Source organism: Balaenoptera acutorostrata, chromosome 1 (assembly GCF_949987535.1).
Source record: "Balaenoptera acutorostrata chromosome 1, mBalAcu1.1, whole genome shotgun sequence".
NCBI lineage: Eukaryota > Metazoa > Chordata > Mammalia > Artiodactyla > Balaenopteridae > Balaenoptera > Balaenoptera acutorostrata.
In genome coordinates, this window is record NC_080064.1 from 197,593,162 (window position 1) to 197,619,649 (window position 26,488).

Here is a 26,488-nt window from a genome sequence, read left to right on the forward strand (position 1 = left end):
GCCTCTACTGAGGCTTAGGCCAGCTCGTTGGGCTGAGCTTCAGGTCTGTAACAACCCATCTTCCCCTAGGAAGCTACCAGCTCCCTCCAGGGCTGTTGGGAAGCTGGGATCGTTCAGGAAAATTCTGCCTATAGTTGCATGGGCGTTCATTGGCTTTGCAGGCAGCTTGCAGGAAACCCAGACCCAGAGGGTGGCTTGGAGCTGGGGGAGGGGGAGGGGGAACGGAAGGAGGGTGCATAGGGCTTTGACACCCCTTGGTTAACATTCCCGGAAACATACTTTCGGGGGTGTTCAGGGCTCATACAGACATTCAGCTCCTACCCATAACCGGTGTCTGGTTAGTCCCCTGAGAACGGGGGCTGGGAGGGGAATTCCCGTTGCTGGGCTGGGGTCTGGACCACTCACTGTAAGGGCAGCACCGTGCCCTCTCGCACTCTCTGAGGTGCACCCAAGACTCTGCTTGCAGCTCTGCAGCTCCCAGCACAAGGCCTGCAAGTGGTCAGTGCCTGGCGGGACGACGGCCATGCCAGGCGAGGACAGGCCCAGGCTCAGGGCCCTCCGTGCTCCCAGTCTGGAGCCCCATGGGTGGAGAGGGTTAGCGCCAGTCCGCACCCGCGAACACAACAAGCTGTGCTGGAGGCTGTGCCCCTCGACCCCCAAAAGAAAGCCTCCTGCCTGCTCAGGGCGCCCAGGGACGTGTGTGCCTGGTGTGCCCTGAGCCCAGGGACCAAGGTCAAGAGGCTAAGAGGAGCCACCCCTGACACCCAGGCTCCCGCCCATCCTGGGGACAGCACACCAGGGACGGCGAGGCACCCACTGTCCTGCCCAGTGAGGAAACCGGTCATTTCCCAGCTTTGGCCGCGTCTGGAGAGGGCACCACGCCCCCCGCCCCTCCGGGAACCCTCAGCCCCAGTACGATGCTCTGTGGGCCTGTCATTGTCCCCATTTCACACAGGACGAAACTGAAACACAAGGCCGCACAGCTACCCCCGAGGAGGCCGGGCTTCCAGCTCTGGGGTCTGAACCGTTTCCTCTGCAGCCCACCGTCCTGGGTTTCACTGAAACGCTGCGCTGAGGGCTTGGCTTGAGCCATCCTTCCAATTACTCCTGACCGTCCTTCCATCCATCCATCCATCCAAGCAGGCAGAGCGAGCTGAGCTCTGGGCTCAGGCAGGAGGAAGCTTGGGGACGTGGGGGTGAGGGCCTCACCCACGATGACCTTCCCTGGTGTTTCACGGGCTGCCTTTCGCTGTCCCTACAAGCCTTTATCACGTCGTCAGAGTATCTTGGAAATAAACACGGAAAACCCACCACCGTTGGACAGTGTGTGCAAGGGGAGCGCGTGGGCCGGGGGCCAGTGCTAACGTTTTCCTGGCTCTGCAGATGGCGTGTCGGGGGAAGTGAGAAGCTGGAGGTCAAGCCCGGATCTCCCGGGCTCTTCACTGCCCTTCCTGCCATCCGAGGAGTGGGTGCCACCCCCGCCAGGAGCTCCTGGCAAAGCACGTGGAGCACACCTGACGTTCGTCCCTTGCGTGCCCGGTCGTTGGCACACACAGAGGGACAGGTCTGCGCCAGGCCCCGGGCTTGGCCCCTGGGGTGCAGAGAGGGCAGGGCGGGAACCCCCCAGGAGCCCGGGACTGGGGTGGGGCGGGCAGCCAGCATTCCCTGGTTCTCCTGGATTTCACGTCCAGGCTGGCAGGAGGGGCCCCGTGGCCTCTGCTAAGGCAGGCTGGTGGGGAAACAGCCTCGTGGGAATGAAGGTCAAAAAAAGGAAGGCTCCCACCTGCTCAGGGCACGTGGGGACGTGTGCACCTGGGGGCACTTCTTATTTAGATGCTGAAGGAGTCAGCGTCTGCAACCCCAGGCCTCTACTTCCCCGTGTTGGTTTTCCCACATTACTTGGCACTGAGACCGAAATTCAGAGGGCCTGTTTGCTTGACGAGGGCCAGAAATGAAATAGACGGAGGCTTGGAGGTCAGTCCTGAGGACCCTGACCTGCCTTCCCGCCCAGCCCCAGCCCTGCAGCCCAGAACCGCTTAGGCTGACCGCTGAGCCGGGTCAGACCGGCGGGGCAGTGTGAGGCCCGGGCTGCTGGGGGAGGATGCAGGTGACCCCGCGCCCCCTGGAAAGACGGCCGAGGCTCTGCCTTTCAGCAGGGCCAGCGGGGAGCACTTCTACGCTCCCCACAGCCTCTCCTGAGGAGGCCAAGCCCGAGACGGGGCCCAGAGGCCCTCGGGGAGTCGGCTAAGGCCCCCAGCCTTGAGGATGTCCGGAGCTGGGGAGGGAGGTGGGAGCCGAGAGGCAGGAAGACAAGCCGGCCAGCACCGAGCCTGCCCCCCAGGATGGCCCTTGAAGGAAGGCGGTAAATAGGGAGCCGGCCCTGGGGTCCAAGGTGGGAGGCTCGGGGCGGGGGGCACTGACAGCCACTTTACTCCACCTTTATGGCTTTACTCTCCACCTCTACCGCTTTATCTCAAAGGACGGAGCAGCTGGGGAGAGGCTGCGTTTGCTTTTCCAAACGAGACCGGTTACCTTCAGGCCGAGACCTGACCCCCAGGACTGGCGCCCATGGGCTAGTTTCCGGCTACTTCCCCAGCGGCTTCCCTCTGGGCCACCACTTGGAACGTGGTCCTTCAGGACAAGGCTGGAGCCCCCCACTGACTACTCAGTTCTCACCCCGGTCACCGCGGACCCTCTTGTTGCTGAGGAAGGTGCGTGGGCGAGAGTGAGACGAGGTCCTGCTAAATGGAGGGGTCACCTGCCGGACAGGGACCCTCGAAAAGCTCGAATTCAGAATTTCTTCCTTTTTAAGGCTAACATCCCATTATATGCGCAGACCACGTCTTGTCTATGCACTCATCCTCGGATGGACCCTTGGGTTGCTTCTGCCTTTTGGCTGCGTGAATCAGCTGCTGAGCATGGCTGGGCAGGTGTGTGTCTTGAGTCCCCGCTTTCAATCCTTTTTTTTTTAAATCCTTTTCACATACTTTATTATTTATTTATTTTAAAAAATAGTCCTCAACTTTTAGGTTGTGCATTTTTTTTCTTTTTCTTTTAAATTAATTTATTAATTATTTATTTATTTGGCTGTGCCGGGTCTTAGTTGCGGCACGCGGCATGTTTTGTTGCGGCGCGTGGGCTCTTTGTTGTGGCGCACAGACTTCTCTCTAATTGTGACGCACGGGTTCTAGAGCGCGGGCTCATTAGTTGCAGGGCGTGGGCTTAGTTGCCCCGTGGCATGTGGGCTCTTAGTTCCCCACCAGGGATTGAACCTGCGTCCCCTGCATTGGAAGGCAGAGTCTTAACCACTGGACCAGCAGGGAAGTCCCCTTGCTTTCAATCCTTTTGTGTCTGCACCCAGAAACAGCATCCCTGGAGCGAAACCCAGGTTCTGGCTTCTCTACACCAGGTGCCTTGACTGCTTCACCACCCAACCTTCCTTGTACCGAGTGTGTCAATCACATCCTTACAAAACCCTCAACCGTGGTCACAGCCACTGTGCAAGCCCTGGCCTGACTCTCTCCCACTGCACGTCTGTGCTGCTCCCCATCAAGGCTGCTGGACACACCCCCTCCTGAGCCCCAGCTCTGACGTCAGAATGCCCGGGTCCAGCCTTTGCTCTCACGTGAACTTGGGGACCACAGTCCTTCCCGGGCTGTCCAGTGGCTTCAACGAAGTTGCATGAAGCTCTAACAGTGCCCAGCGCACAGGAGCTTCCGGTAAAGTCAGGCGTCCTCACTGAGCCCATGTCCTCCGTCTACAGCGCCTCCTGCTCTCCACGCATCTGTGTGAACCTTTCCCCTGACCCGCCCCACCCGCAGTCTCAGCAGACCACCTCCTCCACTCACATCCCCGGAATAAACAGAAACCAACTGCAGGAATCCTCCCACTCCGGCTGCAGCTCCCCTCCCTCCTCCTGTCCGGGGCTCCCCTGCCTGGGGCTCTGGCTCCCAGCCCCGCTCCTTACACCCCCGCCTCCGCCCCCCCCCCCCCCCCCCGCCACCTGCCTCCCAGAGCCCTAACCTCTTCCCCTTCCCTGGCTTCCTCCCATCACCTTGTAAAAGTGCTCACACCTCCCCCAGGACAACCAAATCCTGCCTCAAGCCCACCGCCCCGCCCAGGTGCCCTCTGTCTCTATCCTTTTACCCCAGCCTCCCCCAAAGAGTTCTTTTTAAATCCCTGTTCATCTCTGGATCCGACACAGTTTCGCCTCAACCCCCAACATTCCACGGAAATGTCTCACCCAGATCATCGCTGACCTTGTTGCTAAATTGGATTTAGGTCTTTTATTCCTTATCTTGCTTAGTTGCTTGGAAAACATGTGACACTGTGGACCAGCCCTCCCCTCCCCCCTCGAGCCACCTCCTGGCCCTCTGGCAGCTCCTTCTCAGTCCCCAGGCCGTCCTCCTCTGCCTGCCCCTAAAACGTGGGTGTTTTCAAGGTTTTCCTTGAAGCCTCCTTCATTTGCTCTTTTAGACTCTCCCTGGGTCACCTCGTCCACTCTGATGGCATCAGTTGGGTTCTAGGTCCTGGTGTCTCTTGAAGCTGTACTTCCGGGCCAGAACCCCCTACGGAGGTTCGGACCCTAGTATCCAACTGTCTAATGAACATCTCAGCTTACGAGCCCCAACGCACCCCAAAAACTCCTCTTCTCTCCCCGCCACCACACCTGCTCCATCTTGGTGGGTGGGTCCCCAAATCCATCCTGATGAGAAGGGGTGGAATAGCATGTGGGGAGCGGCAGGGACCCTTCTGCCTCACTCATCCCTGCTCCCCATCCCAAGGGATTCGGGGGGCGGCTGTGAAATCGACCTATTTTACAAAAGACAGTTTTATACACACACACCCCGCCTCCCACAGGCAGATGAGGCCGTATCCTCTGCACTACCTTCTCCACCCTCACCAATGCTCCTCTGGTCCAGGCCCCATCACCTCTCACCTGGGTCACTGCAGACCTTCTCACTGGCCTGCTCTCTGCCAGGACACTCTTCCCGCTGCAGCATCAGGACCTTTCTGGAGTACAGATCCACCAACTCACTCCCTTCCCTGAAACCTTCTGGTGGCTCCCCGGTCCCCCAGGGTAAGCCTTGACTACCAAGACCTCACCCCAACTTGCATTCCTTCCCGCCAGCCCCGCCTTTGCCTTCGCCTTCGAGGGACCCAGACTGTGGGCTTTTGCGACGATGTTCTCACTACTTGGAAAGCTCTTCCTCCTTTTTCCTGGTAAATTCTTACCCTAAATTTTAACCTTGAGGGATCTTAGCTGAGATCTTTAAATCAGCTGAGATTTATTTTGGAGTAAGTTAGGAGGTAGCAATCTAACTTTTCCCCCAAAGTAATGTCTGAGTTATCTAATGTCTGGATTACTTTTATGATAAGAAGAAACAAAAGTTGTTTCAGAAAAAGAAAAGGAAAGAAAATTGTCCTTAAATATTTCAGTTTCATAGCAAGACAAAGGGAAAAGAAAAACAAAACAAAAAACCAAGACCCCTCAGGTCAGTGGCAGGTAGGAGGGACGGATAGGGACAGAGATGGGCGGTGATTCCCCACCACGCAGCCCAGCGGCGCTGTGCCAGGACCCACCACGGAGCCTGACCCTTGCCCGGTCCAGCTCCAGCGACTATGAGGTCAGCGCAGTGATAAATATTAGGGTTGCGCAGAGGGCTGGGGGGCTCAGGCGCCGCCTCCCACCCCAGTGTAAACAGTTCATCTTTACCTCCCGGGGTGGGGGGTGGTTTGTGAACCCGGGACACAGGGCACTTTCTGCTGGCGTCCAGCGTGAGGCCAGGCTGCCTCTGTGTCCGCTTTGCCCTGTACGTGGAGGGAGGGAGGGCCAGCGTCTTCTGGAAAGCGGGTGATGTGGAGACTCGGTGGTTCAGCCCCTGCACCGAACTCCTCACCAAACTCTGCCCCTTGGCTGCTTGGGGTCCTCAAGGGCAAGGACTTCGTGTGAAAGAGATGTGAAGTGCCGACCAGGGGAAGGACACCTGCCGGCGGGGACGGGGGCGACTCTGGGGCCCTTGTCTCCTCCTATGAGCTCTAAGAGCCCCGCAAAGAAGGGAGGGGCCTGTCCTCAGTCACCGGCATTTCCCTGCAGGGAAGGGAGCGCCAGGTCAGGGGTGGGTCGCGGCTGCACTGGGCCTGCCCTGGCCAGACCCCCGCGGGCCGTGTGAGGCTGTGAAGGAACCACCTCCAGGGCGGAAGAAGGGTCTCGTGGTGGATCTTCTCTGCCCCGAAGGCTCAGCGGCAGTGTCTCTGTGGACCTAAGGGACTTGTCTCTGGCCGCTGGGTCTGGTGACTCAGGGTGGGAAGCTTGTAGCAAACCCCATTTTTGGAGAAACTGGGAAAGCACACGGTAGAAACAAACAAGTCGCTTTGGCCCTCTGCTGTCTGCCGGGCTCGGCTGCCCCGAGTGCCTGCAATTCGTCCCAGGCAGACGCAAGCCAGTGAGTCTGGAGAAGGCTGTAAAGGGCCGCTTAGATGTGAGCGTTTCCCTCTTGTCCCTCCTGCCACCCCTGGGACCTCAGCGGAACCCAGGGAGTGAGACGAGCAGTTTAATAATTTTTAAGGAGCTTGTCTCAATTTTAGTACTTATAGTCGTAAGAGATCGTTTCCTTCAATTTTGACATTGCTTCGTCCCAGTTATCTAGGGATCATATTCCAACTTTCTGTGGCAACTCAATTTTACATAGTATTTTGAAAGGTAATTGTAATGTCCCTGGGTCCCACTGAGGTCCCAGGGGTGGCAGGAGGGACACGCCGTCCTCTTGCCCGGTTGTGAGGGGGGCCTGGCTCTCCCACAGCCCCTCCCGCCTCTTTTGGACAGAGACCTGGACTCTGCTCTGCCCCAGGCCCCGAGCCCGGCTTCAGGCTTCAAGTCACCACCTTGAAGGCTTAATTCCTGGGCAAGGGGCCTCACACTTCAGTTCTGCACCAGGTCCTGAAGATTCTGGAGCCAGCGCCGGGCCGAATAGGGAAAGAGGAGGGAGGATGGAGCGGCGGGCACCGCGTCCTCGGAGTGGACCCTGGGACGGCAGCCCTACCTCCCTGCTCCCTTCACCTGCCTTCCTGACACCTCGGCGCCCTCTGCACTGCTGTGCTGGGGTCACAGCTGGTCCCCTGCCCGCCTCGCTGCACCTGCAGCCGGGGCCATCTCTCGGAAGTGTCACCTGGTCAGTGGGTCCGGGCTTTTGGGGTGAGACCCAGACCCCTGAGCTGGCCCACAGGCCCTCGGGACGTGGCCGCTGCCCGCGTCTGTGCCCCGCACCCTCCTGCCCGCACTCCGGTCACCGTGCAGGACACAAGGCCTGGCTGCCTTCGAGGTGCTGTTCATGCCGCCCAGTGTCCTGTCCCCACTCTGCCTGCCTGACTGCCCTCCTCCTTCCCCCTCCTCCCCCTCCTCCTCCTCCCCCCTCCCCCTTCTCCTTCTCCTCCTCTGCCTCATTCTTCTTTTTTTTTTTAATTAAAAAAATGTTTTTTTAATATTTATTTTTATTTATTTGGCTGCATCAGGTCTCAGTTGCGACACTCGGGATCTTTGTTGCGGCACACGGCCTCTTTTGTTGTGGTGTGTGGGCTCAGTAGTTGCGGCACGCGGGCTTAGTTGCCCTGAGGCACGTGGGATCTTAGTTCCCTGACCTGGGATGGAACCCGCGTCCCCTGCATTGGAAGGCGGATTCTTAACCACTGGACCGCCAGGGAAGTCCTCTCCTCCTTCTTTTTAACTTTTTATTTGGGGAAACTTCAACGGTTCACAAAACTAGAGCATAATGACCTCCTGGCGGCTCAGCCATCACTGTCTGCCCACCTGTGTTTCTCTCACCCTCAGATTATTTCAGGGCAAATCCCAGGTATATTGTTTCATGCACAAACAAGTCAGTGTGTATCTCTAAAAGATGGCAACTTTTGAGAAAGAGAGCTACGATACTGTTCTCTTACCTACAAGGTTAATAATAGTTAATTCCTCTGAGTGGTCCATCAACACGCAGCCCAGGCCCTGGGCCGGGAGCGCCTCCTGGTGGCTGGCCCTGTAGCCCTCTCTGCGCTGTCCTGGGACTAGACGGTGAGCGGCTTGAGGGCAGGACCGGCCCTTTATTTCTGTCCCCAGCATCTGGCCTGGCCGAGTGCTTTGCATGTAACAAGTGTTTGCTGGGATGGAATGAAATATTTCAACCCTACCTATAATGTCCCTACCACGTAGGTTCCAGGGACAGAGAGCTCAGTTCTTCCTGAGGAAGCCAAGCCTTTTTTTTTTTTTTTAAGCTGACTCTATGGCAGAAGGCCCTCTGGTTCCGCCCCCAGGGTCCCACGGAACAAGGTCCCCTCCTCTGAGTGCTCTTTCCACCTGTTATACTGAGCCCGTCATCCCAGTCTGACCAGAACTTTGTGGATCCTGGTTCCGCTGTTTCCGAGTTCACGCTCCCTCTGGGCCTCAGATAATCCACAGGTCTGGTGGGTGTGCCTCCCAGACCCCCATGCCCACAGGACAGGGCAGACGGACGACAGCCCTGCTGGCCTCGGGGACCCCCCATGTTCCGGGCCACCTGTGCCATCCTGGGCGCCGAGCCACCGTGAGGGGTCTCCCGATGCCTCTGGACGGGACGGGACCGTGGGGATGAGGGACTGCTGGCTTCAGTGCCACCTCCCCCGCTGCTGACTCTTCCTGCAGATTTTACCCCAGGAAAATGCCACACCCGAGCCTCCATTTACCAGGCCTTGGGCACCTGCAGGTTGTTCTGGAAAGTTCCCTCTTTCGTGCTGCGGGGTCGTCACGACTCCCAGAGGCAGCTCCCTTCCCGCAGTCGAGGCCAAGGAGGTGCAAGGGAGCTGGGACCCCCTTGTAGTAGAGTGAAAAGGCTGGGTCTCTCCGTTTGAGACACACTGGTGTGGGGAGGGTCAGAGCTGGGGACCAGCCTGAGCATTGAGCTGAGTCTTTAAGCCCCAGGACAACTGGGAGGTGGGTCTAGTCCTTCCACTGCAGGGAGAGAAGTCGAGATCTAGCTGCGGGGGGCGGCGGGGACTTCCCTGGTGGTGCAGTGGATAAGACTCCGCGCTCCCAGTGCAGGTGGCCCAGGTTCGATCCCTGGTCAGGGATCTAGATCCGACATGCTGCAACTAAGAGTTCGCATGCCACAACTAAGGTGCCCGTGCGCTGCAACTAAGGAGGTGGCGAGCCACAACTAAGGAGCCCACGAGCTGCAGCTAAGGAGCCCACGAGCCACAGCTAAGGAGCCCGCCTGCTGCAACTAAGACCCGGTGCAACCAAATAAATAAATAAATATTAAAAAGAAAAAAAATCTAGTGGGGGGAGGCAGCAAAGGAGGATGTCAAACCCTTACATCAGGGAGGCCAAGCCCCCCCACCAGTACAGGACCCTGTGTCTATGCAGTGGAGGCCAGGCCAGGAGGACATGGGACTGAAGCATCATCCCAGGGGCCTCCTTCAGAGGGCTCAACTGGGACAGGAGACAGGCAAGGACTCTCTTAGCGCGAGGGTCAAAACGGGCAAAGCACGTGATTTGCTGGGCACAGGGTGGAGGGGCTGAGACCAGAATGTTGCCCTGGGGCCAGATCACTCCAGACGCCAGAATTCACGCATGGGCCTCACATGATGGGCAACGGAAACACACACTTTTACGCAGGGAAGTGACAGGTTGTACCTAGAGAGACGGCTCTGGCAGGACGTGATGGGATCCCAGACCAAGGCTGACAGTGCCTGCCTTGAGGTGAATTCTATGCTCATTTCTGGGGGACAGTTAATAAGATTTGGTTAAGTGGGGAATGGCCCCAGGACTTCCAGCTCGGTTGACTGGAGAGATGGTGATGCTTTAAAACCATGACGAGGAGGATGGAGGGAAGGCGGGTGGCAAGTCGGGTGATGGCTGTTTGGGCCGGGATGACGGTTAAATGCCCAAGGAGCTGGCTTTAGTAAGACTGACGGCTCAGGAGACAGACCTGGGCTTGAGATGCAGATCTGGGAGTGGCAGGTGTGCAAGCCACAGTGAAACCACAAGAATAAATACGGCAGCTCTGGAGAAGGAGCATTAGGAAGAGGGAAGGGATTTGAGGAATAGGAGCCAGCAAATCGCCACATTATTTAATGAAATAAACCCGTGTCCTCTGAGGTTAGCAAAACCACAGTGAGATACACTTCACACCAACTAAGGTGGCTGTGATTAAAAAAAAAAAAAGATACTAGCAGGTGTTAGTGAGGATGTGGAGAAACTGGAACTTTCATAGACTGCTGGCGGGAATGTAAGATGGTGCAGCCGCCTTGGAAAAGTCCGGCGGTTCCTGAAACAGTTAAACACAGTTACCCTATGACCCAGCAGTTCCGCCCCTAGGTAATATATATACCCAAGGTAAATGAAAACATGTGTCCACACCCACACAAAAGCTTATACACGCACGTTCACCGCAGCATTATTCATAACGGGCAAAAAGCGGAAACAGCCCAAATATCCATCAGCTGCTGTGGTGTAACCATACAAATTAACATTATTCAGCCACAAAACTGATCAAGTGCCACGCTCCAACGTGGATGAACCTTGAAAGCACGATAAGTAGAAGGAGTAGACCCCACAGACCACGTGCTGTATGATTCCATTCACATGAAATGTCACAGCAGGCACGCCCATAGAGACAGAAAGCAGATGACGGTGGCCAGCGTCTGGGGGGCGGGGGGGGGGCCTGGGGAGGAGTTGCTAGTGGGTGCGGGGTTTATTTTGCGGCTGATGAAAATATCCTGCAATTAGATAGTAGAACTGGTGGCACAACTTTGTGAGTTACTAAGAAACCACTGAACTGCACACTTTAAAACGTTGAATTTTATGGTATGTGAATTATATCTCAATGAAAAATTGAAAGATAATTAAAAGAGACCTTGCTCTTTATGACACCAACAATGATAGGAGGGTTATACTGAACAAAATCTTCTTTTACGTACCGTGTTTATCTTCTCTTGCTTTAATTTCTGAAGGATAAAGATTAAATAAAGAACTGAAAATGTAAAACGAACCTATGTGCCTGGGACCATTGACGGAACACCGTATTAGACCAGACCCATCCGATGGAAACATAATGGGAGTTATATCAGCAATTTTAAATGGTCTAGTAGCCACATTAATACGAAGGAAAAAGAAACAAGTGAAATGAATTTTAATAATGTGTTTGTTGACGTTTCAGTGCCCTTGAATTAGCAGGGGCTGAGTCACTAACCCTGCAGATTGAATTTATAAGCACTGACTGAACTTGACCTTGAACCCATCACATCCTTCCATTTCCCAGCATCCCAAGAATATGCTCACATGTGCACGCACACATGCGCACACACACATGCGCGCACACACCCAACGCCACGTCAGACTTCCCTCTGTGAAGATATGCATTCGGGACACACGCAGGAAGGGTTGATGATATGATTTCCTAATAAATCCTGTGTTTTTTTGAATTAAAAATACGTGTTTTGAGCCCATCTGAAAATTATTTCCACATGTGATCAATGTAAAATTACTAGTGAGCTACTTTATTCTTCCCGATAGGTCTGGGGCGTCTATGTGACTCACACTTGGCTCCCAGGGGCCACACCTCCAGCTCGTCAGCCCCATGTGGCGGGGTCCCCGTGCCGGATCCAGAGCGATTGCACTTCCCGTGTGGGCCGTTTGCTTCCCTCTGTTTATTCCCATTTGTGACGAGCAATAAAAGCCCTAAATAATAAGGGCTCCTGTCATCCACAAAGACCCTTAGTGACCCAGCGTCCCGGGAGGGGCGAGTGGCGAGACCACGGCCTCCTCCGCAGCGGCTGCAGGACCCGGGGTGGAGGGGGTGCGGGGTGGCGGTTCTGGGGCCGCAGGCTGGGTGAGCGAGCCCTGGGTCTGCATCGGGGAGAAGCCATCCTGGGACCACCGAGGGCAGGGTGGCCGGGCCAGCTCCCGCCCCAGAGCGCAGAGGGGTTCCAGGTGTAGCACCTGCCCCAGGTGGGGGCACGGCAGGCATCCGCCACTCGAGGGGGCGCTCAGAAAGGAGGCTGAGAGACAGGCTCTTTTTCTGTGAACTTGAAGTCAGAAGGAGGCGCTCGAGAGCGTCCCTGGTCACCAGCTGGGTGACCTCCTCAGCCCCAGCTCCTTTGTCTGTCAAGCAGGTTAAAGCCTGTCTATCCCATCTACACTGCAAGGCTGACGGGAGGGGAAATCAGACGGCGTCTGCGGGAACCCACAAGCCCGGACAGGCCGGCAAGCGTGAGGTTCCCCTTTGGAGCCTGGACAGCTGGGGCTCGCGGGCGGAGGTCCCAGGACGGCAGCTGAGCGCTCACCTGGGTCAGCTGAGCTGAGACACCCTTCCTCTGCTTTTCTGGGGGAGGGAACCGGCGCCGCGGGGACTTGGTACCTTGGGGCGCCTTTGGGGCGGGGCCTCGGAAGCAGGAGGACGGACCAGTGCCCTCCCCTCCTTGACATCCTGCCCACTCCTGAAATTTCCCAGGCTGGAGGCCTGATTCTCTTTGTCAGTAGGAACAACTCTTTCCTCCCAAGACCGAGGGAAGCCGGGCACACCAGTTCTGCCACGGTGCACGCAGGTGACTGGTCCTGGGCGGGTGGAGGGCTGCCCTGCCCGGCAGATGTGCCAACATCAGGAACTTGAGCCTCGAGAAGGAGCACGGGCAGCCTCGCGCGTCCCTGCCCTGGGAGTGACCATCAGGGAGTCTTTTCTCCCCTTGCCTAGTTGGTCTCGCCCATCTGGCCACAGCCGGGAAGTGTGTCAGTGGCTCTGTTTATCATGGGGTTTGGCTCAGTCTCTCTGGGGACAGGCGCCAAAGGCCAGGGGAAGGAGCCTGCGTCTGGGGATCCACTTGGGGACTTGGAAAGTATATTTATTGGAAACCATGAAAGTGTCCAAATATAGGCAAATGGCTTAACCCAGCCATACGATGGACCATAATACCCCCTGACAACGATGTTCAGGAAGAATTTTTAGTGACATGGGAAAATGACTACTATAATATGATAAGCAAATAATAATAACAAGCAGGAGACAGAATGTAGGTGAATATGTGTGTTTGTGCATAAAGTTATCTCAGCTACAAAAGGAAAAGTGTGTACACACTTCTGCACTCAGGAAATGTGACCATGGCTGACACCTTTAGCTAATAAGACAAAGAATGATTGGTTATTTTCTCTTTTTCCCCTATGTTTTGATATTGTCTATAATGAGCCTTATGACATTACAATTATAAATCATTGTTTGAAGAAACAGCACCTCCGTGCTCTGTGTACCACTGTCTCCTCCTGCCTTTAAGGCAAGGATTACAGGGACGCGGAGTAAAACAGAAAGTCTCTCTGCCCCCCGACCTGAAAGAACCCTGACCACTGGGACACTGGCGTCTTCAGCACTCTGGGTCATCAGTAGACACTTTCCTGGTGATTTAGAAATACATTATTTCTAAATAATACACAGGGATAGGCATGCGGAAGACTCTGCCGTTGGGGTAGGGGAGGCGACCCATCCTGGGGACACTCCGTACGAGGAAAATGGCCTGAAGTCAGCCCTTGTCAAAGGGGACTCCAGGAGGATGCCCTAAGGCGCCCACTGTATGTACTGGATTTCTTTCCTCTGTACTTAGAATGGGACCAGCTACTTAGCATCTTTGGGAGAACTGAGGAAACAGTCACTCAGTTTTCTGCAGGGCTTGGTTCTCTGCAGAGCCCTGGTGAGAAAAGCTGACCGTTTATCTACAAGGACCTGCTCCCGGCTCTGCCCCGGCCTCACAATCCTGCCTTCAGGAGGGCCGGGGTGCATCTACCTGGGTCAGAAGTGGTACATCCGCGACCTCCCCGGTTATCACACCCCCACGTTCAGACCCCCAGCCTCCCCGCAGGTGGGCCTGCGGCACCGTGACCGGGGCTTCGCTCCCGCTCCAAGGGGAGACCTGCCTGGAGCCAGTACTCTGCGGGAGCCACGGCGCTTTCTCCGGATCTAGAGGCAAAGCCGCAAACTTCTCCAGCTATTTTAGGGGAGAAACCAGATGGTGGGCGCGGACAGCCCCAGCTGGCTGGGTCTGGAGCTAATCGTTAATATGCTCGTTAGGGTGTATCAGTGGCCCCCGAGATACAGGCGAACTTGACTGGCTCAGGCTAAAAATGTCAGCCTGTGATCTCAGGTCCCTGGAGAGCCGGCAAAGAGACGATCCAGAGAAGGAAGAAAAATGGAACAAGTTAAAAATGAGTCTGTGAGTCTCATTCTGTCCAGAACAAACTGAGGGGGAAATACGGCAGTGACCTCTCCCAGCCCTGGGGCTGTAGGGTGTAAACTTGTGGACCGATTTCAGTGGTTGTTTACAGAAACTGGAAAAAAGGAATCACTGCCAAATCTCTCTCCATTTGAGGATCTGGACACAAAGTCATATTTTCCAGTAGTCTCCAAAGAGCATAGATGAATAAATAACTTCTGCAGGTCCAGTCAAGTAGGACGAGAAGGGTATTTGCAAACTATTCATCCTCTGTTCATTCAACGTTCAGATGTGTTCTGAGCCGGGCCCTGCACTCTCACTGCTGGGGAGCGGGGCTGGGTGAGGGTCAGGCCTCGCACTCTAGACGTGTGGGGAAACACGGACACAGGCGACGCGGGAACACCGCGTTCCACGTGTGCGGGAAAGTCACGGCTGTCACCGGAGCCGAGCCTCCAGGGGGAGGATTATCCGGGCTGGCAGGTCAGCACAGGCACAGAGGAAGGAGAGGAAGCCCCTTTGTGGGCCACCGTCAAGTGTAGACGTGGCGAAGGGTGAAAGTCAAGGGGAGGAGCATTGGTAGCCGGGAGTCAGGGAGGTGCTGGCTCGCCCAGGGCGCCCTGGGCCGCCGAGGAGTGTGGGTTGGGGGTGGAAGCCGTGCGAGCGAGGAGGTTCTCACGCAGGACAGTGTCGGGGTCAAGACTGCGATCTATGATGAGACGCTGGCAGCTCGGGGAGCATGGATTCCACCGGGCGGCGGGGGGGGGGGGGGGGGGGGGCGGGGCGGCAAGGTCATGATGAGTGATCCGAGCGCCTGGGGAGGTGGACCGGAGGGGAGGACAGCGCACCAGGGTTCTGTCGGCAAGAGAACCCGGGACATGGGCAGAGGGGCTAGGCGGCCCCCTGCTCACCAAAGTACAGAAGGAGGAGGAAAGGCGGGCCCGGGGTGGGGCGGTGGTTAATTTATTTTTGGACTAGTTGAACTTGAGACACTTGAGGAGCACGAGAGGCAAGTGAATGCTCTAGACTCAGAATGGAGATCTAGGCCAGAGGGAGTGGGCGGGCACAGGGGCTGCGGCCAGAGCCCCGGCCACAGCGGTGTCTGGACACCAGGGGAAGATGGGGAGGGAGCAGCTGGGGAGGAAAGGAAACCAGCGGGCTGGTCAGGGTGCCAAGGGACCGAGGTGGCATCAGATGGTGCAGAGGAGGCACGCAGGACGAGGACTAAAATGCCAGCCCCCCAAGGCTGTCTGTGCAGGGGCCAGGGAGCTGCGGTGAGATGGTGACTGCGGGGCTGCTTCCTGCAGTTTTGTCGTGAAGGAGGAGAGATGGGGCCGCAGAGAGAGCAGGGAGGGAGGCTGAGGAGAGAGGGACAGAGACACAGAGACACAGAGGGAGGGACAGAGACAGAGACACAGAGACACAGAGGGAGGGACAGAGACAGAGAGACAGAGACACAGAGGGAGGGACAGAGACAGAGACAGACAGACACAGAGAGAGACAGAGAGACACAGAGGAAGGGACACAGACACAGAAAGACAGACACAGAGACAGAGGGACACAGAGGGAGGGACTGAGACAGAGACAGACACAGAGACAGAAGGACACAGAGGGAGGGACAGAGACAGAGACGGACAGACACAGAGAGACACAGAGAGACAGAGAGACACAGAGGGAGGGACAGAGACACAGAGACAGAGAGACACAGAAGGAGGGACAGAGACAGAGACAGACACAGCGACAGAGAGAGAGAGACACACAGAGAGACAGGGACAGAGACACAGAGACAGAGACAGACAGAGAGATACACAGAGAGAGAGACAGAGACAGAGAGAGACTGAGAGAAAACCGGTGTTTAAGGGAGCAAAGGTTGCAGAGGACACAGGAGAGAACAGAATCCGAACAGTGCCTGGTCCAGAGGAGGGCCGTCTTTTCCGTGCTAAGGTGGGAGGGAAGGGGGAAGATTACACACATGGACGCCTACAAGTTTTCAGGTAGCAGAAGAGGAATTTGAAGGTATTCTCACCCGAAGGCTTCAAGTTTCTCAGTGAAACCTGGCGCTAGGTCATCTGCTGAGGGTGAAAAGAGAGCTGGGACAAGAGGGCTCCTAGAGGAAGGCTGCCTTCTGGAAGAAGAGAGGGCTGTGCAGAGGTTTTCCGGGCAGCCTGAGGGCCTGGCCGCGGGCACCGAAGACGTACCCGCGACGTCATTCTCTCCAGGTCCGGGGAGCAGCTGTGGGGCGGGGCACACATGCCAGAGGGTTAGTCTCCTGCGGCCCGGTGATGAAGGTGGGGGCCGAAGCATGAGAACCGAGGGGAATGCTGAGAATGACCGAGTAAGATAGAAGCTAAAGGGGAAAATAAGCAAAGCCGGAAAGGCTCCGAACACGGATGAGAAGTCTGTCCACGTTGGGGCCAAGGATGGAAGGGGCCACAGTCTCTGGGAAAGTTATAGTCTGGGGATGGAGAGACCTGACCCGGGCCTCACTGCGGCATCCAGGTCTGAACAGAGTGACTGGTGCACGCGTGGGAGGGCAGGATGTGTCCCAGGACGTGACAGCGGGCAGCTGCCCTCAAGGATGGGCCCCAGGAGAAATGACAACGGTGGCTATCAGTTAATTAAATGCCTACTGTTTGCAAATCGTTATGTTAGACATTCTGCGAACTTGTGTGCCCCACCCTCATAGAGACTCCAAGTTAGATAGGATCACCTCCATTCACAGGCAAAGAAATGGAAACTTCATTATGTGTTTTCTGTGTGGCAGCAATTCCACTCCCAGGCACCTCCCCAACAGAAATGAAATCATAAGTGCACCCCGAAATGTACAAAGGTGTTCATAACAGCATGGTTTGTAATAGCCCCCAAACCGGAAACAACCCATATGTCTATTAACAGTGAAACGATAAATAAATTATGGCATATTTATACAAGGGGTTACTACATAGTGGTGAAAGTAAAAAACAACAACAAACAGAGCTATAGACAACATGGATGAATCTCACAAACATACAGACGAGTGACAGGACACACACTGTGTGACTAAATATATGACTTTAAACGGGCAAGACTAAGCCTGGGGTTAGAAGTCAGGGTGGGGTCCCCGTGGGGAGGGGACGGGAGTGGCGACGGGGAGGAAGCATGGGCAGTGCCGTCAGCGCTCTAGTTCTTGTTCACTTTGTGGGAATTTGGGAAAGTCTGTATTTGTGTTTTGTACACTTTTCTGTATGTATTTTATATTTCAATAAAGACGTGTGCTAGAAAAAACATCCACTTTTGTCAATGAGATACAGGTAAGACACTGAAGAATAAAATGAAAGAAAGTAAAGCTGGCAAACGTTCGGAGCTCATCTGAGGCTGTGCGGCTGGTGAACCCTTGGGCCGGGAGGGCGTCCGGGGCCCCTGCTTGGCCTGCAGCCCAGGGCTCGACCCACCGCCAGCCATGCCGAGGGTCCCAGAGCCCCCCACCTCCCGCTGGGCACGGTGGCCTTGGGGACAGAGGATCAATGCTCTGGAGTGACAGTCTACTGGGTCTTGGAACAGCTCTGGCAGCTGTTGCTGCAGATGTTCAAGGCCGGGTTTCATGTCTGGGGCGTCTTGTGTGTCCCTACCTCACCAGGAAGCACTGAGCATTTCTCTTGGGACCTGAGGCATAACCTCTGACCTCTGACCCCAGCCTCCCAGCTTCTCCCCCTCAATCCACCCCCGCTTGGCCGCGCCGTGTCTTCCCAGAGCAGCCCGGGTACCTGGCCGCACGTGAGAGGCCAAGCTCCCCTCCCCCTCCCCCGACTCGCCTTCCTGACGCATCCTGGCCCCCTCCGCGCCTCCTCCAGTGTGGGAGGTGAGCCCCCCACTGTAGTGCGTCCCGCCATCAAGGTCTCCCTCTCTACTGACCCTCCCCAGCAGCACTGAACACGCTGTCATAGCCCATCCGCGTTTACCTCCAGCTGCTTCCCATTAGAACAAAATGCAGAAAAAACAGAGAGCCGTGTCCACGTGCTGCGTCTGCCGGCCCCACCATCCTCCTCGAGTCTTACCTTGTGGAATCTGTCAGCAGGAAGAGACGTGGCGGCCCCCCCCACGCCCCGCCGCCATGAGCCCCTTTCACCTGCTTCTAAGAAACGGCTCTGCGCCTCCGCCCTCCTCCCCAGCCTCCTTCAGGGCTCCTCCTCCTTCTCCAGCACCTGAAACGCGGGAGGGACGGAGACGCGGTCCTCGGCCCCTGGCTCTTCACCCACACTCGCTCCCCGAGTGCCTCTTCCAGGCCCAGGGTTTCCAGCGTCACCTCTACACTTCGGGCTCCCAAACGGGGTCTCCCCACTGAGCTCCAGACTCGAGCCTGCAACCCAGCGCTGCCCTTGGGGGCTGCTAAGCTGCGCAAGCATTCTTCATCTGCTCAGATCCCCTCCTCACGTCAGTAAGCGGCACCAGATATACCCGTAGCTCAGGCAGGACGGGTCACCTCACTCCTCTCTTTCCCCCAAAACGTCAGCCAGTCTTGGCTGTGCTACTGTGAAGTATTTCCTGAATCTGACCACTTCTCCCTGAACCATCTTTGAGCTCTTGCCCAACCCTCTTCCTCCAATCCTGCCCTCCTGCCCTCTGTGCATCCCACAGCTGGCAGAGCAATGGATCCTTTTATTTTATTTTATTTTTCATGGAAAGGCATTTTATTTTAAATATAGCAGTGTGTACATTTCCTTTTGAAAATGGAGATCAGACCACATCTCTCCCCTGCTCAGAACCCTCCAATGCCATCCCACCCCACTTGGAATAAAACTCCAAGCTCCCACTGCTGCCCTGTAAGGCCCCGCATCTCCTGAACCCGCCCCGCATCACCAAAACCTGCCCCACATCACCTGAACCCCGTCACGTATCCCCTGAACCTGCCGCGTATCACCTGAACCCGCCCCATATCACCTGAACCCCGCCCCGTATCACCTGAACCCGCCCCGCATCACCTGAACCCCGCCCCGTATCACCTGAACCCGCCCCACATCACCTGAACCCGCCCCATATCCCCTGAACCCGCCCCGCATCACCTGAAAACCACCCCGCATCACCTGAACCCCGCCCCGTATCCCCTGAACCCGCCCCGCATCACCTGAACCCCGCCCCGTATCACCTGAACCCCGCCGCGCATCACCTGAACCCTGCCCCGTATCACCTGAACTCGCCCTGCATCACCTGAAAACCACCCCGCATCACCTGAACCCTGCCCCGTATCACCTGAACCCACCCTGCTTCACCTGAACCCAGCCTACTCCTGGCCTCATCCCCGGCTCGACTGCTCCAGTTACAGGGCCTGGCTCGCCCTCTGACAGGCTACACCTGCTAGCACCACAGGCCTTGTGTTTGCTGTTCCTTCTAGACCGTTCCGTGGCTGATCCCTCAGTCCATCCCAGGCCTGCTCCCACGTCACCTCTGTGCAGTGTTTTCCCTGACCCCTGGTAGGAATCTCCCCCCACCAAGACTGTTGGTTATATACTCTTTCCTGAAGCTAGGGTATTCTTTGTAACAAACAGATGTTACATGTGATGTGTGTATATGGTCTATATGAGTAGTATCTGTCTCACCCACTAGAACGTGAGCTCAGGGCCAAGCGCCTCTCCATCTTACTACTGTCTCCCAGTGTTTAGAAAGTGCCTGTTGGGAACTCATGAAATAGCTGGAGAATCAATGATTTAGTGGAATCCGCCTCCCTACTTAGAAACACAAACATGATCCATGAACCCTGCCTAAAAAGAGTGAAGGCGGGGCAAAGCTCAAGGCCCCACCTCCAGGCCCCCAGCCCCCAGCCTGCCAAGTGCCTTCTTTTTTTTGACCGCGCTGCACGGCACGGCATGCAGGATCCTAGTTCCCCCACCAAGGATTGAACCTGAGCCCCCAGCAGTGGAAGCTCAGAGTCTTAACTACTGGACTGTCAGGGGAATCTCCCTGCCACATGCCTTCTGTGCCCTATTTTGCCTAAACCTCACAACTGCCCTATGGTGGGCTTTACTTCCATCTTGTGGATAGGCATCTCGGGCTCAGAAAGGCAAAGGGACGGGGTCTGAATCCAGGTCCAGCTGCCTCTGCCTCTGTTCTGACCTCCAGACTCGCTACCTTCTTCGCCCGGGATGTTCCACTTTTCAGGTCAGGACGGGGTCCTGCTGGCACTGATGGGACAGCCTGAAGGGGCTGTGGACCCTCCTGGGGGAGGCAGGAGGCGGGTGGGAGGGAGAGGGTGTGAGGCAGGAGGCCGTTCTATTCCTAGCTGTTTGTAACCAGCATCCGGACGACCAGCTGGTCCTCTCTGCCTTCGACCCCAGAGACGAGGAGGGTTCACAGGCCCGAAACCTCCCCCATCTCCCTTCCCCCACCATCGTCCAGCCCTGCACATCAGCCCTTGAGCCTGGGGGTAAAATAATTAGGCAGAGGCTCGAAGAAACCAGGCCACGGGATGGGGGTGGGGCAGGAAGTAATTAAACTCCCTGCCTCCCTCTTTACTGAACTCAGGGCCACTCTCCCCGCATCCATCAACTCCTCACTCCCACCGGCAGTAGTTTTTAACCTCATGAGGGATTAAGAAAAAGTTGATTTGGCGAATACCCAGGCATGAAGTCTGCGGGATTCAGGGAGAGGAGGGGAAGGTCTCTGTGCCACTTTCAGCACCTGGTCCAATTTAACCTCACAGTAACCCTCCAAGGTCACCTGACAGGTAACGTGGTCGACTCAGGAAGCCACGTTAATGAGGCCTTTGGTCCAGAAGGTCCTCAGCACCGTGAATGTGCTTCCTTCCTGAGGGGACTCGCCGAGTTCTCTAGCTCGCAAGGGACAGGAGCTGGGTCACACCTGGACACCTCGGGCTCCAGACACCGGGGGCTCCCCCCACCCCCGTGTCCTGGGCCAGCAAGCCCTGAGGGGACAGACCCCGAATGCAGACCTGTCTTCCTTCTCCCGTTATGCCAGGAGAGGTCTGGTAAACAAGCTCAGGCTGGTCTGGAAAGGCTATTCTTGTTTATCCAACTTGGCAGGCATCGAATATCAACTACCCCCCCTCACCCCCCAAGATGTCTGACACAGATGCTCCAGTCCCCTGGGTGGAGGGAGAGGCTGATGGGAGCAGATGGGGGGTGTGGGCTCTGGCCCCACCCTTGCCCCTTCCTGCCTCAGCCTGGGGACCCCGAGGCCCCAGCCTACCTGATCTGGTAGCAACCTCCCCTTGGTCCACAGTGGGATGCTCATCCCAGCCCCGCCCACCTGCATCCCCCAGCACTGCTGCACTTCTTGCGTGTTCCGTTCTCCATGGTCCTGCCTCCCCCTCCACCCGGCCCATCCAGCCAAGCTGTGTCCCCGCTGCCTCGCTGAGGAGAAGGCAAGCGCCCAGGGGCAGCCCAAGGGTGGGAGCGGGAGTTTCACTTGCTGAAAATTCATTAAATTGAATATTCTATACATACAGAAGAAAGTATATAATACATGAGTAAGAACAGCAGTTAAGACAAACACACACGTGGATCCCACCACCTAGTTTAAGAAGTGTGCTTTTTCACACTCCGGATGGACAGAGGCAGCTTTCAGATCCAGGGTGAGATTCTGAGCTGGCTGGGCCATCGCTGGTGCCCGCTGGTGCCTCCCCATCGCCTCTCCCGCCCCCTCCGCCCGGCCTCCGGGGCTATTCTGGTTGTGGACCCATCGGGGTTAATCTCCTTAAGCAAGGAGCTGTGCTGCCCAGTGCACACGGCAAAGGGCAATGGGACCTGCTGGTGCTGCTGGGCTCTTCCGCTTTCCCGTCCCTGCGGGGAGACCGCGGATGCTGGGCCGGGGGCTGAGACTGCGGGGCAGGGACCACAGGGAGCTCAGAGGCTTGGGCCCCGCAGCTACTGGCTCGTGGAGGTTCTCGAGTTTTCCCCGAGGGAGGACCCAGAAGGGCTTCCTCCCCCCCGACTGAGCGGCCCCTGCTCCAGCCTGGGCGCAGGTGCTAATCCCGGCCCCCGGCAGACCAGGGAGGAGGACGGGGAGGCAGGCGGGAGGTCTTCTTTCCCGCTTGGGAAGGAAAGAGAACACACGGCTGACCCGTTGGGATCCGGTTCCTGAAACCTGAGCTGGGACGAGGGTTTCACTGAACCCTTGGCTACACACCTGCCAGGGCCGTCTTCCACCTGGGCGGGAGGACCGGGATGGCATACACTGGCCTGGCCGAGGGCTCTGCCCCTTTAGGGGGAGGGAGGGGAGCCAGGGGTCAGCTCTGTCAAGCCCACCCTGACCCCCTGCTCACCAGGCTGAGCGAGCACTTGTTCTCCAGAACCGCACCAGCTGCACAAGAAAGCAGACTCGGCAACAATGTGACGGCAGGACAGGGTGGGCCGGGGTGGGGTTGGCGCAGGTGGCGTTGGAGGGCTGAGATCAGGCAAGGTGCCCGACACTGCCAGGGGCAGGGGGCGTCAGGGAAGACTCCTGGAGGAAGTGGTACCTGAGACCCAAGGACAGATAGGAGCTGACCTGGAGGAAGCAGGGGGCGGGGGAGAAGCAGAGCGAGGTCCCTTCCACAGCGAGACCCACCCAGTCTGCATATGAACCTTGGGGACTCTGCCCCAGGAAGAGCCAGAGTTTAGGACCCAAGCTGGGCCTGCCTTCCACTCTTGGTCTCTATGTATTAAATAAAAAAACAAACAACATTTTACTATGGAAAATCTGAAACATATACACAGAAATAGACAGATGAGTATAATAGCACAGTGCGGACTCACCACCAGGTTCAACATGTCAGCAACTGTCTTCCAGCGGACAGTCTCATGTCATCTATACCCTGCCCACTCCCCCCGGCCGCAGTACTTTAAAGCAAATTCCCTAATCCTAGCAGGTTTTTTCCCATAAGTGTTTTAGTGTCCACATTTAAAAGATAAGGATCCTTTAAAAAGTATGCCCACGGGCTTCCCTGGTGGCACAGTGGTTAAGAATCCGCCTGCCAATGCAGGGGACACGGGTTCAAGCCCTGGTCCGGGAAGATCCCACATGCTGCGGAGCAACTAAGCCTGTGCGCCACAACGTCTGAGCCTGTGCTCTAGAGCCCTCGAGCCACAACTACTGAGCCCACATGCCGCAACTACTGAAGCCTGCACGCCTAGAGCCCGTGCTCTGCAACAAGAGAAGCCACTGCAATGAGAAGCCCAAGGATCGCAACGAACAGTAGCCCCCGCTCACCGCAACTAGAGAAAGCCCACGTGCAGCAATGAAGACCCAATGCAGCCAAAAATAAATAAATTAATTAAATAAATCAAAAAAAAAAAGTGCACCCACAACACCGTCATCAAGTCAGGTGACGCCAGCTCCTTACTCTCTGCTTAGAGGCAGCTCCAGCACCGCCCTCCCACCCCCATGGCTCCTGGGCTTCTTGACCCAGGGAGCCGACACGTTGGAGCTGCAGTTTTGGCTTCGAACCAGCCCGATGTGGATGAGGTGGACGCTCCAGCCCTCACTGTGGGCATGAGGAGACCAAGGCAGGTCACAGTGCGGGACACTGGTCCTCAGACCACGTGTTGCAAAGCAAAGTTCGCACCAGGCTCGAGCTTTGCTAAGGGTGCTGACGAAGCCGCGTCCCCGGGTTTGCGCCCCCTCCCCAGGTGACACAGGTGACTCTGCTCACGGCCCGGGAGCGCCAAGCTGCATGGGCCCCCGGCCTGGGGGAGGAAGCGGTGTGGGGTGGGGAGGACCGACAGCCTCTCCCCAAGGGAAAGGGCCTAGGGGTGCCTTCCCCACCAGGCGTCACTGTGTCCCCTGACTCGGGCTCTGCCTGCGAGACAAGTGTCCACCTGGTGCTAACTGGCCAGCGGGAGGCCTGCGAGGGTGAGCCCCTCACATGCTCTGCGGCCCGAACGCCTTGCTTTGGGATCAGGAGTGTTTCCTGCTTGTCTTTCACCTCTGGGGACCTTCGCAGCTGTGGGCTCAGAGCCTGGGGACTGGGTGCCAGGGGTCCAGCGGGGCGTTGACAGAGGTACCAGCCCCCGGGGAGCGTCTTGCTTCCTTCCCTGTGTGTCCCAACAGCAAGTCCCTGCATCCTCTCATTTCCCATCAAGGTGGTAGTATCTACCCAGCACGTCAGAGCTGCATCTGGACCTTGCCCACAGGATAGTAAACCATAACTGACCTAAAATGCTACCGCTGTGTTAGTTCCCGGTGCACGGCATAGTGATTTGATATTTCTGTGTGTTACAAAATGACCCCTACCCTACCAATGTTTCGGCAAAGCTTTAAACACAAGCCAGGGTGGCAGGGGCAGAGCTGGGGCACCAGCTCCTCCACCTCGCCCCACCCTGCCCCTCTGCTCCTGCCCCCCATCCTCGAGGGGCCATGCGTGCCCACCGGCGGGCGCTGCGGCTAGTGTCCCCGCCGGACACCTCACAGGAGTTTCAGGTGATGGCGCACAGGGCGGTGGCTGGCGAGGTCCGGGGCGGGTGGGGTGGGGAGGCAGCACACAGCGGAACGGCCTCCCCAGCAGACACTCCTGACCTGGAGGAAGGGTGTCTGCGAAGTCGTCCTCCGGCCGAGGCCAGGCTACTTCGTCCCAAGAGAACCCACATGTGAGCACACGGCGGAAACCCGGGAAAAACCCGGAAAGCCACTTTGCTTAAGCCCATCCTAGATGTGTGCAGACGCTTCCCCAGAGGTCACCCCTGCCCCTCCTCTGTCCTCTCCCGGTGGCAAAGCACCTGGTGGCTGGGAAAGAGCTTCATCCCCCAGCCAAGGGGCCTTACCTACAAAAGGGGGGCTCTCCCTCAAGAGGCTCCTCCAGAAAGTGCAGACCCCACCTCCCTGGGAATGAGATGGACGGAAGCTGTGGGCAAAGGCGCAGACCCTGGCCTGTCTCCACTGCCCTGATGCCTCACATGGTCCACATGCCACGAGATGCCCAGAGACCTTGAAAGCGAGCTGTCCTCCACAAGGAAGGGCTGGCAGGAGACCGCAAGCCCAGTCTCTCTTCCTGCCAGGAGGGTGGGATAAACGGGAAGGAAAAAAGCCAGGTGTGGGCGTCCGGGTGGAGCCAACCCGACAGTGACCACCCCAAGGGCGTCCCCTCCAGCTCCCAAGTTGCTAGCAGCCCCGCGAGATACGTGGGTGCAGGTCCCCCCAACACATCCGACCTCTGCTTCATGAGACAGCAAATAGGGGTAAGGAGCTCACACGGCCAGTTCAGGGGATGACAATCGGTTCTGAAACATTAAATCCTTTGCCAGCAAGAACTCTTCTTCTAAGGAAAGAGCATCCTCATCGTGGCGTCGGGGTCTCCCCGCTCCCCACTCCCTCCTCCTCCCCTTCCCCTCCTCCTCCCCCTCCCCTCCCCCTCCCCCGCCCCCCCCACCCCCACTCACATCTATGGACATCTCCCTCTGGATAAGTTTCTTGGTCTCCTTTTCACAGAAGTTGAGCATGGCTTCCCGGTTGTACACGCCGGTGGACGGCTTCTCTGTCTGGTTCCTCTGGCGCAGCCCCACGGGGACGCTCCCATCTGGGTCCACCACGTCCAGCTCCTTCTCCAGCTCCTCCATCTCCTCAGGAGACAGGGTGGACAGCAGGCTGTCGATGTCGGGGTCCTCGCTCACCTGCCGGCGATACTTGGCTACCTTGGACATCTTGGCAAAGTGGGCTGCTGCTCTTGCGAGGGCTGTGGGGAGGTCCTGGAGGGCCGGGACGGGGTGCGAGCTGATCTGGACGGAGCAGACCCCCAGCTGGTCGAGGACCTCGGCTCCCCTGCCCTGCCTGCTGCAGGTGCCCAAGTGTGAACTGGGAGAAGCAGCAGCCTCCCGAAGCCCAGGGCTAGTGGACCCGGGCTGGTCCAGCCAGCAGCCAATAAGGCCCCACGACGGCCCGGCCCTGGAAGGAGAGGCCAATCCCAGGGCGGGGGCGGGCCTGCCTCGCTGTCAGAGCTGTTTGAAACTTGAGGACATTCCAGGGAATCTTGGAGCGCTGTGTGACCAAATTTAGCACAGAGCATTTAGCCTTTTAAAGACAAGGGGGCCACGCAATGAGAAAAAGATATAATACAAAAATGCAGAGGCTGGCAGAAGCAGGCGAGAGCCACAGAGAGCCAGAAAAGCAAGCAGACAGGACGCGGGCTTCACGAGCGACCAGCGCCAGGCCTGCCCTGTTCAAGTGCACACGTGACACCTCCACCCGGGGTGGACGGCGCTGTGGTCAGCACGTGCCCCACTGACTCCTTTCTACTGTATTTGGTAGTGTGCTGGGCACTCCCCAGTGTCTACAGCCCCAGGAAAGAACTCTATTCCAGAAGCCCCGA

General features: G+C 57.1%; 1 protein-coding gene across 1 annotated transcript in view; it reads right to left on the bottom strand.

The window, feature by feature from the left end:
• Window positions 1-26,010, bottom strand: part of LMOD1 (leiomodin 1) — a 33,174-nt gene extending 7,164 nt beyond the window's left edge. Inside the window, exon 1 of the mRNA XM_057529277.1 lies at window positions 25,563-26,010. Coding sequence (XP_057385260.1) covers window positions 25,563-25,823 — 261 coding nt within the window. The 5' untranslated portion in view covers window positions 25,824-26,010. The remainder of the gene's footprint in view (window positions 1-25,562) is intronic.
• Between the last annotated feature and the right edge of the window lie 478 nt (window positions 26,011-26,488).